General features: G+C 40.9%; 1 protein-coding gene across 1 annotated transcript; it reads left to right on the forward strand.

The window, feature by feature from the left end:
- Positions 1-1,948: 1,948 nt before the first annotated feature.
- LOC125014613 (ovochymase-2) lies at positions 1,949-15,447 on the forward strand. The gene is made up of 16 exons (XM_047595858.1): positions 1,949-2,000; positions 2,697-2,794; positions 3,734-3,831; positions 3,919-4,091; positions 4,187-4,282; positions 4,363-4,532; positions 4,676-4,877; positions 6,376-6,423; positions 6,520-6,610; positions 6,689-6,822; positions 8,070-8,213; positions 8,494-8,618; positions 9,635-9,728; positions 9,835-9,966; positions 10,439-10,519; positions 14,538-15,447. The coding sequence occupies exons 1-16, from the start codon at positions 1,949-1,951 to the stop codon at positions 14,687-14,689; spliced, it is 1,890 nt and encodes a 629-aa protein (XP_047451814.1). The 3' UTR covers positions 14,690-15,447.
- The last annotated feature ends 369 nt before the right edge of the window (positions 15,448-15,816 follow it).

A 15,816-nucleotide genomic window follows, 5' to 3' on the forward strand; every position in this document is an offset into this window, starting at 1 on the left:
GAAATATTTTATATAATATAAATATATATTATAATGTCACCAATATGTAATAAGATATAAAACCGTTAATTGTCATGTCTGAACATTGCTGTGCAAAAGCAGAATATAAAAATAAAATAATGAATTCCTAACGTCCTCAATCGAGTACTTGCTAATTAGCAAAGTTACAGCTTGTTACTATTGATAAAATGTGTCATATAAAACTAGTTAATGAGCTTAAATGAGTTTCAACTGTAAAATTGAGGTTTTGTACCTTGTCCACTTTTGTTATGTGACCACTATCATGTTTTTACACCAACTAGTATCTAGTTATGATGATAAAAGTTTAAATGAAGCAGAATAAGAAGCTGCCACAAACCTAAAACTAACGTCCCCATATGAGGACGCAGGGTCTCAGGAAGTTAACAGCTTAGACTGGGAACAGAAACGAGTCGCCTTCCAGATTTTGCACCAAACTTTAGAGGATATGGTATGTTCTTAAGTACAATATTTCTTATATATAAATGATTTTAACAACATGTGAAGTAAGCTAATACATAAAGGGTTTAACATGAGCGTTAAGGCCTCATCAGTGTCTGATGCTCGGAAGTAAACATCTGTGTGTGAGGGAAGAATGAATGTATGAATGTTCCCCCTGTGCAGCTTTACAGGAAATGAAGAGTCGACCTTTCGTGTTTCTATTTATTATTTCGGCCACTCCTTCCCGCAAAACACCTGGCAACGGCCCCCTGGAAACTGTGGCCCGGCAACCGTGCCAAGCTCTGAGTCACATCCAGCCACGCTCACTCAGTGGGGTCTGTGCTGCATAAACAGGAACCAGGGGGCTTATAGGGCTTAGAGTGGGGGCCCTGGTGGCAGAAAACACTCGTACGTACCTACTCAGGCAACATTGAGAGGGAATGGTAATGTTCAGGAATCACACCGATCAGCCACAACATTAAAACCACCGAAAGTAGAAGTGAATAACATTGACCATCTTGTGACAATTCAGTGTTCTGCTGGGAAACTTTTGTGCCTGGCATTCATTGGTTAGACATGTACCACCCACCTAAACCAGACCAAGCACCTCCACCCCATATCAATGACACTCCTTGATGGCAGCAACGGAAGGTGTTGACCTGTCCTTCTGATTTACACCCGTAGGACCCAAAGATCCCCTCTAACAACATCCTGTAGTCAGACATGTCAGGCCCCCCCTTCAGAAGGCCCATGTCCTTTCTCTAATGAGTCAGAGGTGGATAGAGGCTAAAGAAGATGTTCCAGTTGTCCCTCTCCCTCGCACTGTTTTTAAGTTCCTCATGAGAGATCCCCAGGTGTTCCCGGCCACTTGAGATGTGCAATCCCTCCAGCAAATTTTGGGTCTACTCCAGGGTCTCCTAACAGCATGCCTTCTCCAGCAAAGCTATGTCCATAGTCTCATGCACCTCCTCGCACAGGTTGGGATGTCTTTTTTTCCAGTTCCCGTGTCCCGTGTTCCCTCCTATATGTCATTTACACAGATGTCTTCTCTATTTTCTACCCTGATATTTTACTTAAACGGCACAGTTGCAGAACCCATGCTGTGCACATCCAAAGAATTAATTCATCTTGGAGCATTGTGCAAGCTCTTATTTGTTTTGTGCTTTTGTGGCAGAGTAAAAACTTCATGCTACTTGCTACATGTAAATATTTTTTGTTTTTTGTTTTTTGCAATCTACCCCTGCAAAGCAGACACAGTCCAGAGCAGAAGAAAGTATTATCGCTCTTCTTGGACATTTGAATGTGAAGAAGCAAAGGCTGAGTCTTTATTTGGAGAAGAAGTTTTGAAAACCCCTCTGAAGCTTCCAGCAGAGCTCCTTTTTGGTAAATAAAATGACTTTTCAGTTGTTTGAGGTCATATCATGAGGCCAGTCTTTTGTCTCCGACCTGACTACAGGCTATGGAGCAGTTTAATCATCGCTGAGTTAATATGGTGCGGTCTCCGTTTCCCGTATCCAGTCTTTCTAAGCTTCACCTCAAAGGTCAGATTGTTTGGCGTTTTCGGTCTTTCACAATGAGCTCTTTGACCGAGAACAACAGTGATAAAAATGAAACTGTAGCCCAGAGTTAAAGTCAACTTTTTAACATTTTAACGTTCCCTGATCTTGGCCAAACCTGCGAAAGGCTGCAAGCAAATTTCAACAAGGTCTCATTTAATTCATGCATTTCTCCTCTTTCGTCTTTTATCCGCAATTACGTCAGCGCAAACGTTCACAGTGACACCTCAGATCTTTGTCTGCCGTTTATGACCGTCTCTCGCTTTTAACTGTTTTACAGCGGCGGCCCTGTTTATGTCTTTGTGGCAGGAATGAATCTGCACACAGCATGCTGCGGCTGACCTTGACATCACAAACACTTGTACCACATTTCTGCAGTTCATTTTACCGAGAGGCTTCAATTCACCAATCGCCTCCACTGCCAGAGTTTACTGGCTTGTTAATGCCCCCTCACACACATACTCACTGGTCTCTATAAACTGTTTTGTCTCTCAGAGTAAGACCCAGTTTGGATGTGTGTTTGAGTCAGTGATGAGGACCGCTGTCGCTCTGCTCTCTCTCTGGTTTTGGGTAAGCACTAGCGTCCATGCTGCTCAAAGGGTGACAGGTGAGTGACTGGTCTTTAAATTCTGGATTAGTGAAGGGATGGGTGTTCTGAGGAGTTTTCATCCTGCCTGTCAGGTTCAAAGTGCGGCGTTCCTCCGGCATGGAGCGCGGCGGTTCACTCTCTGAGGGTTGTAGGAGGGACTGAGGCCACATATGGATCCCACCCATGGCTGGTCAGTTATTTACCCAAGTTCATAACTCGTTTTTTAAATGAGTGGCAAATGGTTGAGGTGTTTTTTTTTGTTTGTTTTGTTTTGCTCTTGCTTGAACATTTTTTTTTAAGTTTGAGATGCCTTCACTTATTCAGTCCTGATGGTTATCAAATGCAATGCAGGCTTACAACGTTACCACAAATGTACCACTGTTAATCTTGATGTTGGTGATTATTTCCTGTGCATCTGAAAAAGACTGTTCACTCATCACCATCGCTTTACCAACGCACTCACACTCTGCATGCATATGAAGAAACAACGTGGACATTTATGAGATTAGTCTCAGGCAATAAAACATTCGTTTTTTTCAAATAGGCTTCAAGGTTGAACTCTAAATAAAAGCTTGCATAATGTTCCAAATATAGTTTTATGTTTGTTTCTTTATCAGTGTCACTCCTCGATTAGCCTACAATGCTGCAATCACAATATCACGTGTTCTGAAAAGTGGGTGTGGGTGTGAAGTCGCCTCTGAAAGAACCGAACAATATGAGTGCAGATATACATCTGCTACATATTTAAAAGGACGATTCTCCCTTTTCAGGTTTATGTGTCAACTAACAACAAATTTATGTAACAACCAACCAAATCGTGCTGCACTTATGAAGGAGGAAAACTCAAATTAAAATAGTTTTTGCAAAAAATAGATTTTTATTTTTGGCAATTTAAAACATTATGCAAACCTTACCTTCAAAACTTAGTTACAGCCTTTATTATTATTTTTAATCAGATTTCAAGCTTATTAGTGACTGAAAATGTTATACTTTATTAGTCTCATAAATATGTGTTGGTCCTTCAACTGCAGAGTGAGTGATGATGCATTTTAAACCTTATTACCAAGTTACCAAATATGGTTCCTTGCCCCATAAAGGGTTAATGAGTAAATATGTTATCTGTACTCAGGTTTCACTGCAAAACAGGGGTTCTCACTTCTGTGGAGGGGCCATCTTGACCGACCGCTGGATAATGACTGCTGCACACTGCTTCACATCTGTGTCAAAGTACAGACCATTACATCCCTGATAATTGAATCTAAACTCAATATATTGAATGTTTATTATGTTCATACTATGCGTGTGTCTGTGCAGAGAGTTTCTCAGTGGTCTGAGAGTCCTAGTTGGAGACTTTGACCAGAGAGTAACTGATGAAGAGGAGCAAGTCTTTCTGATCAAGGCCGTCTCGATCCATGAGGAGTACAGTCGTGTTTTGCCGATGCACTACGACATAGCTCTGGTTGAACTGGAACAACGCATTAAGATGGGCAGGTTTCCACTCTGATGTTTATTTTAGCTTCGTTTCAGTTTGTGTAAAAGTCGCTGATATGTGACCTGTATTTTTACCTGTATTTTGTAACAGGAGCTCACATCCAGCCAATATGTCTACCTTTGCCTGATGAGAATATCCGTCCCCAGACCAGCTGCATTGTGGGTGGGTGGGGGAGGACAAAGGAAAGTATGTCATCTTCTCACTTCGGCCTAATTTTGTTGAAGGAGACTGCAGCTTCTCTTTTGTTTACATCTAGTGTTTTCTAGGAGGTCGTCTTCCTGCGGTGCTGAGAGAAGTCCAGTTGGATTTGGTGAAGCCAGCCAAGTGTAAAAATGTCCTCCAGACTGTGATTCTGAACCAGAGTCCAATCAGGCACTCGCCCGTCTTGACAGTTTTATGTGCCGGACCAGAGAGAGGAGGTAGAGATGCCTGCCAGGTAGGAAAAAAGATCATATTAACTTTAACACTCTCTGTGTTTTTAGCTTGTTATGCCCTCAGTTTAGAGCCCAATTCAATCATCCTGTCTCACTGAACTTTAAATAGCCCTTCCCTTCAGTCCACTCTTCATCCTCTCTCCAGGGAGACTCAGGGGGTCCTCTGGTATGTCCGGTGGGGTCGGGGAGCAGTCGCTGGGTGGTGCTGGGCGTAACCTCCTGGGGTAAAGGATGCGGCCGGAGCTGGGGAAACAACAGCAGTCGCCCTCCTTCTAGAAGAGGATCTCCGGGGATCTTCTCTGACGTCAGACTGCTGCTGCCTTGGATCAAGAGTAAACTGAGAGAGGGTGGGCTATAAACCAGTTATCACGAGATGGACCAGGATTATTGTCTGCCTGAAGTCAGTATGGGGCTGTAAAAAAATAAAAAAGTCAAATCTAATAAGAGTAAGTGGAGATAAAGTAGTGCTGGGTATTGAATGTTGTGAATAAGGTCAGGCTGAGGTCAGGGTTTGGTTACATGGGCTTAATTTTCAGATATCAGCTAATCTGATTAATAGGGATGATAAAGTGTCACCTCCCCCCATGTGTGTTACCTGAAACCTTAATTATGTGTGTTTTAGAACCAGTTGTGAACCTGGCATGAACATTATTTATTCAGCCTAATCAGATGTATGTGGTTCCGCCCACTTCAGGAGCATCAGATCTGGAAGAAATATAACAGGAGAAGACGTTTATTGGCAAGACTGAATTGATTCAATAGAGGAAGATGATCCAGATGAAACAAAGAGCTGTAGCAGATCTGATTTCTTACTTGCTGAGGTTTTTGCATGCAGCAGGAGGTATTTCTTGGTGCCCGTGCGGTAATTCTCCATGTACTCGGCCCAGTGCAGCTGATGCATGTCAAGGTTAAATACCTGCAGGAATGAAACACACCTTTAAAATGACATTTATTATCAGAGATGTCGACAATTAAGACCAGATTTGACTTGATCACTAGATATGGAGGAAAAAAGAAAAAGAATCTTTTGTGGGATTTGTACTAAGACAAAAGTATTTTGGTATGCATTTTATTTAAATTCTGTCAAAGTTTAAAGTTACAGTAAAACAATAAAAACAAACAAAAAAAAGTATTAATTTTGAGCTGAAATCTTTGTTGGAAACTAAAAAAAACCTAAAATTGCAGGAAAGAAGTTTAAGTAACATATCCATGATATATGTTAGGTGATAACATAACCATGTGATAGCATATCCATTAGATATGTTAGGTGATAGCATATCCATGTGATAGCATATCCATGTGATAGCATATCCGTTAGATATGTTAGTTAGGTCATTAGATATATATAAAAAAGAAAAGTTTTAAGTTTAACCTTCTGACACCCTGCGTCCTCATATGGAGACAGGTTTTAGGTTTGTGGTAGTTTCTTATTGTGCTTCATTTAGACCTGTTGTCCTCATAAGTGGACGCCTTTATCTGCCATCTAGTGGTAGCAAAGGGTCAATACACTAGTCGGTATGATAGCATGATAGCGGGCATTTTTGCAAAATCTTCATTTTATTTTAATTTTCATGATTAGAACTTGTCTATTTATACTTATAAACGTCTCTAGTTTGATATGACATGCAATTTTAACAAATTCTATCTGTAGTGAAACGTTACAGCGTCACTAATTAGCAAGTACCTGCTCAAAGATGATGCTGAGGAGGAATTGACTGCACAACAAATAAAAACTTGGGTCTCAGGAGGTTAAACTAATTGAGAATCCAGGACAACTAAAGTAAATCCAAATGTTTTCTTCTTTATGTTTAAATTCAGTTTTTGGTCCGTCTGTGTTTGATTTAGCTGAGAAGCAGCAGCAGCGGAATCAGCAGCAGGGAGCGACTTTATCCAGTGAGTCATTTTTATTTATTTTTTTCCTCTTATCACAGCAACTCTTATTCATCTATATTTCATAATGTGCTCATGCCTCTTTGATGTGTGTGTCAGGACTCTGCAGTGTGAGAGACGGGGCTGTATCTGACAGCGAGGGGCCAATCAGAAACCCCGCCCTCCCTGCTGATCGCTATGACAACAACCAGTGAGTGAAGAAAAGTAGCTCATGAATAAATCAAACTTTCAATGAATTGTCTCTCTTCCCTTTTATTTTTCTTCATAGGTTGTGTTTGTGGAGCATCAGTGTTCCTCTGGGTTACGGTATTCTGTTGGAGTTTGATCATTTTGACCTGGAGAATGACTCACGCTGTCACTACGACCGGCTCACTGTGTCAGTCGGGGCTCACAGGCCTGTTGGTAAGTTTCAAACACAACCGGACGTGACCTTCACTCACATTAACTCCTTGGAGACGTAATCTAATCCTGACTGTCACAATCTGAGGCTACATGTACGTGCACGCTAAGAATCAGAATAAAAAGGCCTCATGTAAACACCTCAATCAGAACAGACTGTCCTGAAGAAGGATTAGATTGAGAGGGATGGTGTAAACCTGTGATAATGAAAATGTAAGCTCCTAATAACCATGTAAAAATAAACTGCAGTTCTTACTGTGAAAAGAAGTAATTCACTGTAATTGGGGTAAATATATGCCAACTCTATTTAGTTTGTAAAGCCTCTTGGGATAAAGCATAGACTGTATATAAATATGGACAATGCATCTCCACTAGTGATGTATGGATTGATACTGAAATATCGATACCTCCGATGCAAGGTCGTTATGCTCTAAAATCAATTATCAAATCAAAATAATTTGGAAACTTTCAATGAATTTTACTCAGTATTGGATTGGAAAGAAAATCTGACTTCCTCGCATTGGTCAAACTGACACTATTTTCCCCGGGATACAGGCGGCGCAATATTGTGACTTTGGAGCCAGAGTCTGTGCAGTACAGTCCGAAAGTTTAGCCACAATATCGATGCCCCGACCAGTCTTGCTCATGTTTTTGTTTAATTAACACTACACTCTGCGCCACCTCTACCAATTAAAATCAAATGTTGGATTATACACTGTACTTATTCATTTAATTATGTTTTCCAACTCTCACAGTCCCACGGGACCCGCTACATGGAGCGGTTGTCATGGCGACTTGTAGTCATAACGATGTTGCATGCTGTTTCCATAGCGTCAAGTAACTAAAACCTCGGGAAAACTGACACGTGAGCACGCATCAGCATTACATTAACCACCTAAAATGACTGAAACCATCTTTGAAAAAAAAAAAATTTGACGTGTATTTTAGCGTTTTAGTTTGGCCCAAGTCCTATCCAAAAAAGTTTAATGCATGGTGCATGCACTCTCTCTAAGTAAAATTCTTAGTTGGCTGTTGGCCAAAATATCTACAGAGACGGGATTAATCTTTTAATATTGTTGCCTGGCATCCTTGGGATCAATACACATTCTCTGAAGCTGGGCATGAGCATTGGTAGATATTTGGGAGCACTGTGACCCAAGTGTACTGACTGGATAAATGAACATTTCTTGTCCTTTCAATCCAGTGCACAATTTCCTCCTTTGTCTTCTTTTCTGTCCTTTGTGTTACAGGAATATTCTGTGGAAGTGCCGCCCCCAGTCGGGTGGTTCTAAATACCTCCCAGAATGCAACGCTCCTCTTCTCCTCTGACATTAGCGGAGCAGGAAGTGGCTTTGTAATTAGGCACCGTGCTGTCAGGGGACACTCTGATCCTGGTGGGAAACACAATAGATACACACAGACACAACAAAACAGCATTATCTGCGTACATATCACCAAATGTGAATCAGTAGAGTTTGACAGACGTCCTGGTCTGTGCCCGGACAGTGTACATTCAGAGTGTGACCCTACTGATTGTGGGTCTCGTAGCAGCCAGGGAGTCCCCCGTGACACAATAATGAGCTGCACAAGATGCACACACTTCAGCTGCCAATAATGTGTCCTTTGTTTAATCGTGCATGCGTTCATTGGGTTTCTGTCTATGTGTGCAATCAGGATGCGGGGCAGTAGTTCTGGTTGAGGATCAGGCCGCCATCCACAGCCCAAATTACCCACAATCCTACGGAGAGGATTGTCTCCTCCGCTGGGTAGTCTATGCCCCGGAGGGCCACGTCGTTAAGGTGATGCGCACAACTTTGTCTACTGTCTAACAAACTTCAAATGGAGCGAATGAGCTTGTGGTTAGGACATAACATTAGCAGGAGGGAAACAATTCGGGAAAGGTAGTTTAGGTTAAATTGACCCTTTTTCCCCTTTAATGTATGAAAAAAGAAAACAGGGGGAAAAAAACTAAAAGATAAAACACTGGTTATTTGAGTCATATAAAGTCAGATGTTTTTGTAGGTGAAGAAGAAGAAATATAAGTGGTTTCCAGCAGTCAGTATTTTAAAAACTTTTCTGTTGGTCTGAACAGAACACGGACGTGACTTTAGAACAATATTCAGTTTTAATTTTATACTTTATGACACAAGGTATCTGGTCATCTGAATTTACACCACCAATCAACAATCAACCTTCTCATTGAATTAAATGAGGTGTGTCCAAACTTTTGACTGGTCGTGTATCTCTGCATTTGTCTTGTGAACTGATCAAGCTTAACATTATGACCACTTCCTAATATTATATAGGTCTCCTTTGTGGCTCCAAAACAGCTGTGACTCATCAGAGAATGGACATGGGTCTTCTGAGGGTGTCCTGTGGTGTCTGGCAACACAGTGTTCTTAGTGGGGGCCTCTGTGGATTATTCCACAGATACTTGATCAATTTAGGATCTAGGCCAGGTCACAAGATGGTCAGTGTTATTTACTTCTCCTGTCATAATGTTGTGGCTGATCGATGTACATGCAAAGGTCAATGGAGTGACGAGACTCAAGTAAAATTAATGAGGCCAAAGCACACAGCCACAGTTGGTCTTACTTCCTTTATGTTTTCTCAGGCCTCACAGACACGAATCTTTTGAAAGTAAAATGGGAAGAACATTCATGAAAACCCAGAACTGAAACTTATGACATGATAACAACAAAACGTCCAACTTCGAAAAAAACAAAAAAACAAAGGAAGTTCAAAAGTGGTATTGTCCTCACCTGTCAGTGGTCATAATGTTATGACTCGTCTGTGTATGCTTCTGTGTTCTCAGCTGGACTTTACTGACTTTCACCTGGAGGAGTCGGACAGATGTTTGTACGATTCCCTCACAGTCCTGGCGGATGTCGAAGGAACGGAGGAGATTGGTAGGATCCATCCGTCTGAGTCACTTTCACATCTCAACAATACCTGCAGCAGAAAAAAAAAAGAAAAAAAGAAGAAATTTAACTTTTGTCCTGCTCTTTTGTTCAGCTGTGCTGTGTGGTGGCACCGTTCCTCCTCCTGTCCTCTCCTACCACAACGTCATGGTGCTTCAGTTCACGTCCGACGGCAGCATCGCTCACAGAGGATTCAGGGCCACGCTCACGTTCATCAGCGCTGCAGGTTTGTCCTAATGACTCATAACCTTTTTAAAACGTTCACCAATTTGAGATCAGTTTATGTCTTGTGTGGTCTACCATACCTGTTGCTCCACAAGAATAAAACATAATTTTTAATACTCTTAGTTTAGTTTAGCTTTAATTTTGTTCTTCAAAGATTTATTTTAATTGTAAAACAGACTTTTTACAATTTTTTTACAGCTAAAACTTATTGATAATAGTCTGTTAAATATATAGGAACTAATACTAAACACCGATCAGCCACAACATTAAACCACTGACAGTAGAAGTAAATGACATTGATCATCTGTTGTGACATTCAGTCTTCTGCTGGGAAACTTTTGAACCTGATCGGTGTACAAATCTATAACTGTAGTGAAATATATATACAACTTATTTACAGAAAAATAAAATGAACAAGTATTAAAAATGAATAAATACACTGAAACCACTGCCTGTTTTAACTTTCACTGCAGACCTGCATGATCAGGACAGAACAGATGTGGACAATCACCCAGATGTTCCGAAACCTAACCAGTGGCACACAACGTCTCATGGTGTGTGGTTTGTTTCATCTTTTCTAAGTTTTGTATCACAAGAAACTGTCCTGCTGCAGCGTTCCCCCCTCCGGCCCACATAGGGCATTAAATATGTAGCCGCTGCCCGGTGGTCTCGAGTGGAATGAATGATTGGTATTTGGCAGCTCCCAGTGGTTAGCATGTCCGCTGGTGGTTTTATACGCCTGACAAAGCTGCGTCGGTGGCATTTAGACTGGCTATGGGACATTCAACGCTGCAGTTACAACTCAGTCACATCTGACAATATATGGAAAGCAGAACAACACACGCATGTTCACTGACACACAACCCAACAAAAAAATGGTTTTAATGTCTTTGGTATCCATGGCTTTGAAAGGGTGGGAACGTTGAGATTATGTTATTTCTTTGTTCTATCTTTATCTCAGTGTTTTCTCAGAAACTTGACCTTCAAGCCCAACACTGAAGCTGCAAGCTGTTCCAGAAACAACACAGAAATATTACTCAGCACATCAATATAAGTCTTATCGGTTCCTTAAGAACAGAATTAGGCCTTTGCTTTCGAGGCAAGACGGCCAAAAGCCTTTAAAGGAATAGGAATATTATACTTTTGCAGCTGGTTAGCATAGCTTAGCGCAAAGACTGAAAACAGAGTCAATAGTTAGCCTGAGACTATGTACTCAGATGACAAATTTGTTTATAGCCCTAGGCAAAACATTCCAGGAAACAGTATTGTCCAGAGGTAACCCCTCCGTTGTATAAACCATCAGGTGCACACCGTGAGTATTTCAGACAGTGTTAATACTTTAGCTAGCTTAGCTCTAGCTATGTTAACACACTGACTGGACGTGGTTCATGGACATCACAGCTGGGCGTGCTGTTAAATGCTAGCTAACACAGCTAATCTTAGCCGTTCATAAAAGAACAAGCGAAATAATTCTATTTAAACGTCTCTCCCCATAGTTAAGGCTAGACTAGCTACTCAGCTATTGCTAGTTTGCTGCAATGACCCACTGGGCTCCTCAAATGTCTTCTTACAGACGCCCATGTTGTTATTGTCAGGTGACCATTTCACTGCTGTAGTTTAAGTAGTAGCTTGTCAGCCCCACTACTAGCCTGGGGCCCCAAGTATCTTGGAAAAGATTTTGCCACCTTGACAAAACAAACAAATTTCTCTGTTCTTGCAGAGTGTGTAACAGCCTTTAGCTGGGAATTGAGCGGAGTCAGTCGTTGCCAAGGTGGAGACGACCATAGACACCCCACTGAGCTTCAAAACTCCTTCTCAGGAAACTAGTCTGTACCTCATCCTGGGTTTTGTGTAAGGTGTTCAAAAACACATTTAATTAAAAACTTTTCAATGTTTGCAGCTTCAAAAACATAGGAAGAAGCATCAGAGAATACCAAGCTCACATTTTAAAGCAGCAGATAAATATCAGTTTTCATCATTTCATCATTTCGTCACCGCCTGGATCCTCTTCTCTCTAACTTTATGGGTACTCTTTTACACTGAACACACAGGATAAGAGAGTCCCTCGGGAGTGCAGAGTTTGAACTAGGTCTTCAGCTCAGGGTGTTTCTCGTCTCGATCCCGTCCACAGAGACAAAAATCCCTCAACAGGCTCCCACTGATGACAACAGCACACGAGTCACGTGTAGATGCAGCTGTGGGTGTTTGTGTTCTTTTTATTAGAGATCATCTCTCAATTGTAAATATCTGTCATGCTCCTCTCTGATTTATTATCTATCTGTTTATAGCCTTTTAATTATGACTTGAAAACTGGGCTATATGTTCTAGTTGGGTTTGTACTTGACAAGAAGAGTATTTTTTCATAGTTCTTCTTGTCAGTTCTTCCTGCTTGTCTCCAGGGTTCACCCTCACCACACCCAGTTCCTTCGGGATTTAAGCGCCGCTTTGTTGTGGCTTTTCTTTTTTTTCAACCCCGAACCTCTTCTTCCCTGGCTGTGAGACTCCACCCACTAAGGTGTTCAGTGACTCATCAAGGGCGTAGGCAACAGGTGTGGTCAGGAAAAGTAAAACACACAACGTGGCGACATGAGCCCACTTGTTACCAGCTCACCCGTGCAACACAACGGGATGTGCTGCTTCACGTATGGAGGATGAACATGGTCATTTTCAGAACATTTTTGCATTTTAATTCACACCACTTACCTGTACCTAGCTTTCAGGAAGATGAAGCAGGGGCAATTAGCAGTTTTAATGCTAAGCTGGGCTGCACAAAGAAACTTGATGGTTCAAGACTGACACAGGAATTAAATTATACAGATATACTATACAGATACAGTCAGTTGTTTCTTTGATTTCCTGTAGCGACGTCAAGACCGAGAAGAGATAGTGTTGCGATTGTGTTCTGCTTTTGGGTTGTCCTGTGGCCACGATGAACGGTTCAGTTTTTTTCCTCAACCTTCTCAAGATATACAGCCTTTGTTGAGATTAGAAATTCAGAGAAATTTCAACTTTACAACCAGCTCTGTCTCTCAGATGTGTTATAGGAGCTGTTGCTCCATCAAGACTCGTCTCCTTGGTCTTATCTGCATTTAACACTTTTTTTTTTTGTCTGCATTTGTCTACATAGTTGAACACCACAGGGTGTCAACATTTTATGAGGTTGATGCAGGCTTGCATGGCTTGGCTAAATGATCGGAACTATTTGGGTAAGACACAAGTCTTATGCACAACTGACATATATTTAATGTTTATTAAATGTATTTGATTTATTTAGTTTATTTAGTAAATCTAATCTGTTTACAGAGTAAAAGATAAACAAACAAACAAAAAACAACAACATCATATGCATGTCTCGATGATCATTTATTAAAAAATAAAAAGCCTCAAACCTTCAGGTTTAATAAAAAAAACATGCTTTCAACTTATTTTGGCCACTCCCCCCTCTTGAGTTACAACATTACATCGTTAATTTAAAAGATTTAATTACTATATTTTCACCAAATAACATTTTAAAACTCGCTAACACGCTGTACGTTAGTCACATTTACTCACATTGTTAAATTTGTCTAAATTAATTTCTTTCTTTGCTCGGTCTCAGACAGCCTGCTCAGGCTCTCTGTTTTACCAGCCTGTTAGAATGTCCGTGAATGCAACATACCAGTCAGACTCTCACATGATGCAGCAACACACCAGTGTTAAGGCCACACAGCTCGAGTGTTACCGACCGAACATGGGATCGTTTTTCTCTTAACTGTAGCATTTCAAAATGTTGAACTATCTATATTATAACTATATTTAACTAGTCTTCTCTTATTCCTATTACAGATTCCTCATCTTAATGTAGATAAAAGAGCCTGATGTGTACCCTAAAACAAACCTAAACCTAAAACAAATACCTGCCTAGAACATGTTTAAAATAATAGTTTCTGGGTTTAAAAGTAAGATTATTATCCTCAGTATGAAACAGTAACCCGCCTGTTCTTGACTTTCCACCGGTACAGTAACCTTCTAAGTCTCTTGTACTGATTTAATTCACGTAGCGAGTATTTGCAAGTACAGAGCTCCCTCTAGTGACACCTTTTAGGAACTACAAACTGTCTGAATATGGGCTCACTTCATTAGGTATATCAGTAAAAAAAAAAAAAAAAGTTTAAATGTAACGCCCCTGCACTAAAATCTTATCTCTTTTTGTGGAGTTCAGCGACTTAACAACTAAATTTTGGTCCAGGGCGATTTTTATGCATGAAATATCATATAAATGTCAATAAACTGGTGCACTTAATTAATTAATTGCTGGCTAACAGAATATTAAAAGTCATTGAGTGCTGTGTTTACCAGATCTTTAAAATCCTGCAAAAACCCAAACAAGCTAAAAGACACTCTGAAATAATCTTTGACCTTTTCAGCTTCAGCTCTTAACCTGCAGGTTAACCATAAACTCATCAAAGAAAATCTGCAGACGCACATTTAATAAGTGATTAAATGATAAAATGCATTAAACTGGTGATTTATGGACTGTACGTTTAATTAGATTGTTTATGAGATAAGTGATTTTTTTTTTTTTTGTTTCAGACTCAGTTGTGAAACGGTCCAACAGCAGAGCTCTGTCCCACCGGGAAGATGTGGACCTTATATCCTCCTCAGGGGGTTCCAGGCTTGACGTGGACGGATGGAGTTCAGACGATGAAGACCAAAGCGGTGAATCCTCGGGGACTGAGCAGTAAACCTCCTGGAAGGAGATGTTTTCATTCATACGGCTCAGGAGGCAGGAGCTGGTGGTTTATACTCATCTGTCTGTTGCTTAGAGCTGTTTTATTTTCATAAAAGATGCTGGAGGCTCCAAAGATGAAAACACATTCTCTCTACTAAAATATCTTTACACTGATTTCCCAATCATTATTATTATTTTATATGAATATCAAACTTTGTGTTGGTTTATTTTGGTCATAACAAACTCAGTTTTTAAATAAATAAAAGATGTGCAGTGTATATAAATCTAATGGTTGTCTTTTCAAAGACACAAAACTGCTTTGACCAGACTCAAGACATTTATTGTATATCTTCATTCTCAAGACACTCATAGAGACTATATGAGTTGCCTCGCTGGTCTGGACTGAAATATCTCCACGAGTTAAGATTTGGGCTGCAGGGGATGAACCTTTAGACTTTGGCTGAGGATGGTGACGTCTACAGAGCTGAGTTTAATGTCAACTAGATTGCCAGGAAATTACACATTTGTGAAATGCAGTTACGTTTATGTCCAAATATCTGCTGAATCTTGAGGTAGACTTGGACAGACTTCAGTGATCCACAAGGGGAAGTGCTTGGTCACAGTAGCTTAGTTGTCACAAAAAGATGAGCTGTTGTACAGCTGGATAGAGTGTGTAATAAAAGAAGTCCTGTGGCGTTCACTGTGGGAGTGAAGCTGAATCAGTCTGCTGGAGAATGAGCTCCGCTGTCCCTCCTGTGTTTAGTGTAGTGGATGCCCTGCCACCCTGCACTCCTGCAGGTGGCAGGACCCCGAGCTGTACTAGAAATCCAAGGTGTAAAGAGTGAACAGAAATGACTGACAACAGTATCGGACAGGGAACCGCACAAACTGGGTCCTGTATAGTAATCAGCAATGAGGTGACCTCCATCCTGAGCAACTTCCCTCTCATCAGAAAAACTGGATGGTGTTAAACGCACTGGAGAAACCAAAGAACATGATCCTCACGGTGCCCTTCCTCCCCTCCATCCAGGAGAGAGTGAGCTCGCTGCAGCAGGTAGATTATAGCATCATCCACACCAACATGAGGCTGATACCCAAACTGTGTTGTGATTCTTGTTGCCGCCTTTCATTGCCACAGAC

This window comes from Mugil cephalus, chromosome 10 (genome assembly GCF_022458985.1).
Source record: "Mugil cephalus isolate CIBA_MC_2020 chromosome 10, CIBA_Mcephalus_1.1, whole genome shotgun sequence".
Classification (NCBI taxonomy): Eukaryota; Metazoa; Chordata; class Actinopteri; order Mugiliformes; family Mugilidae; genus Mugil; species Mugil cephalus.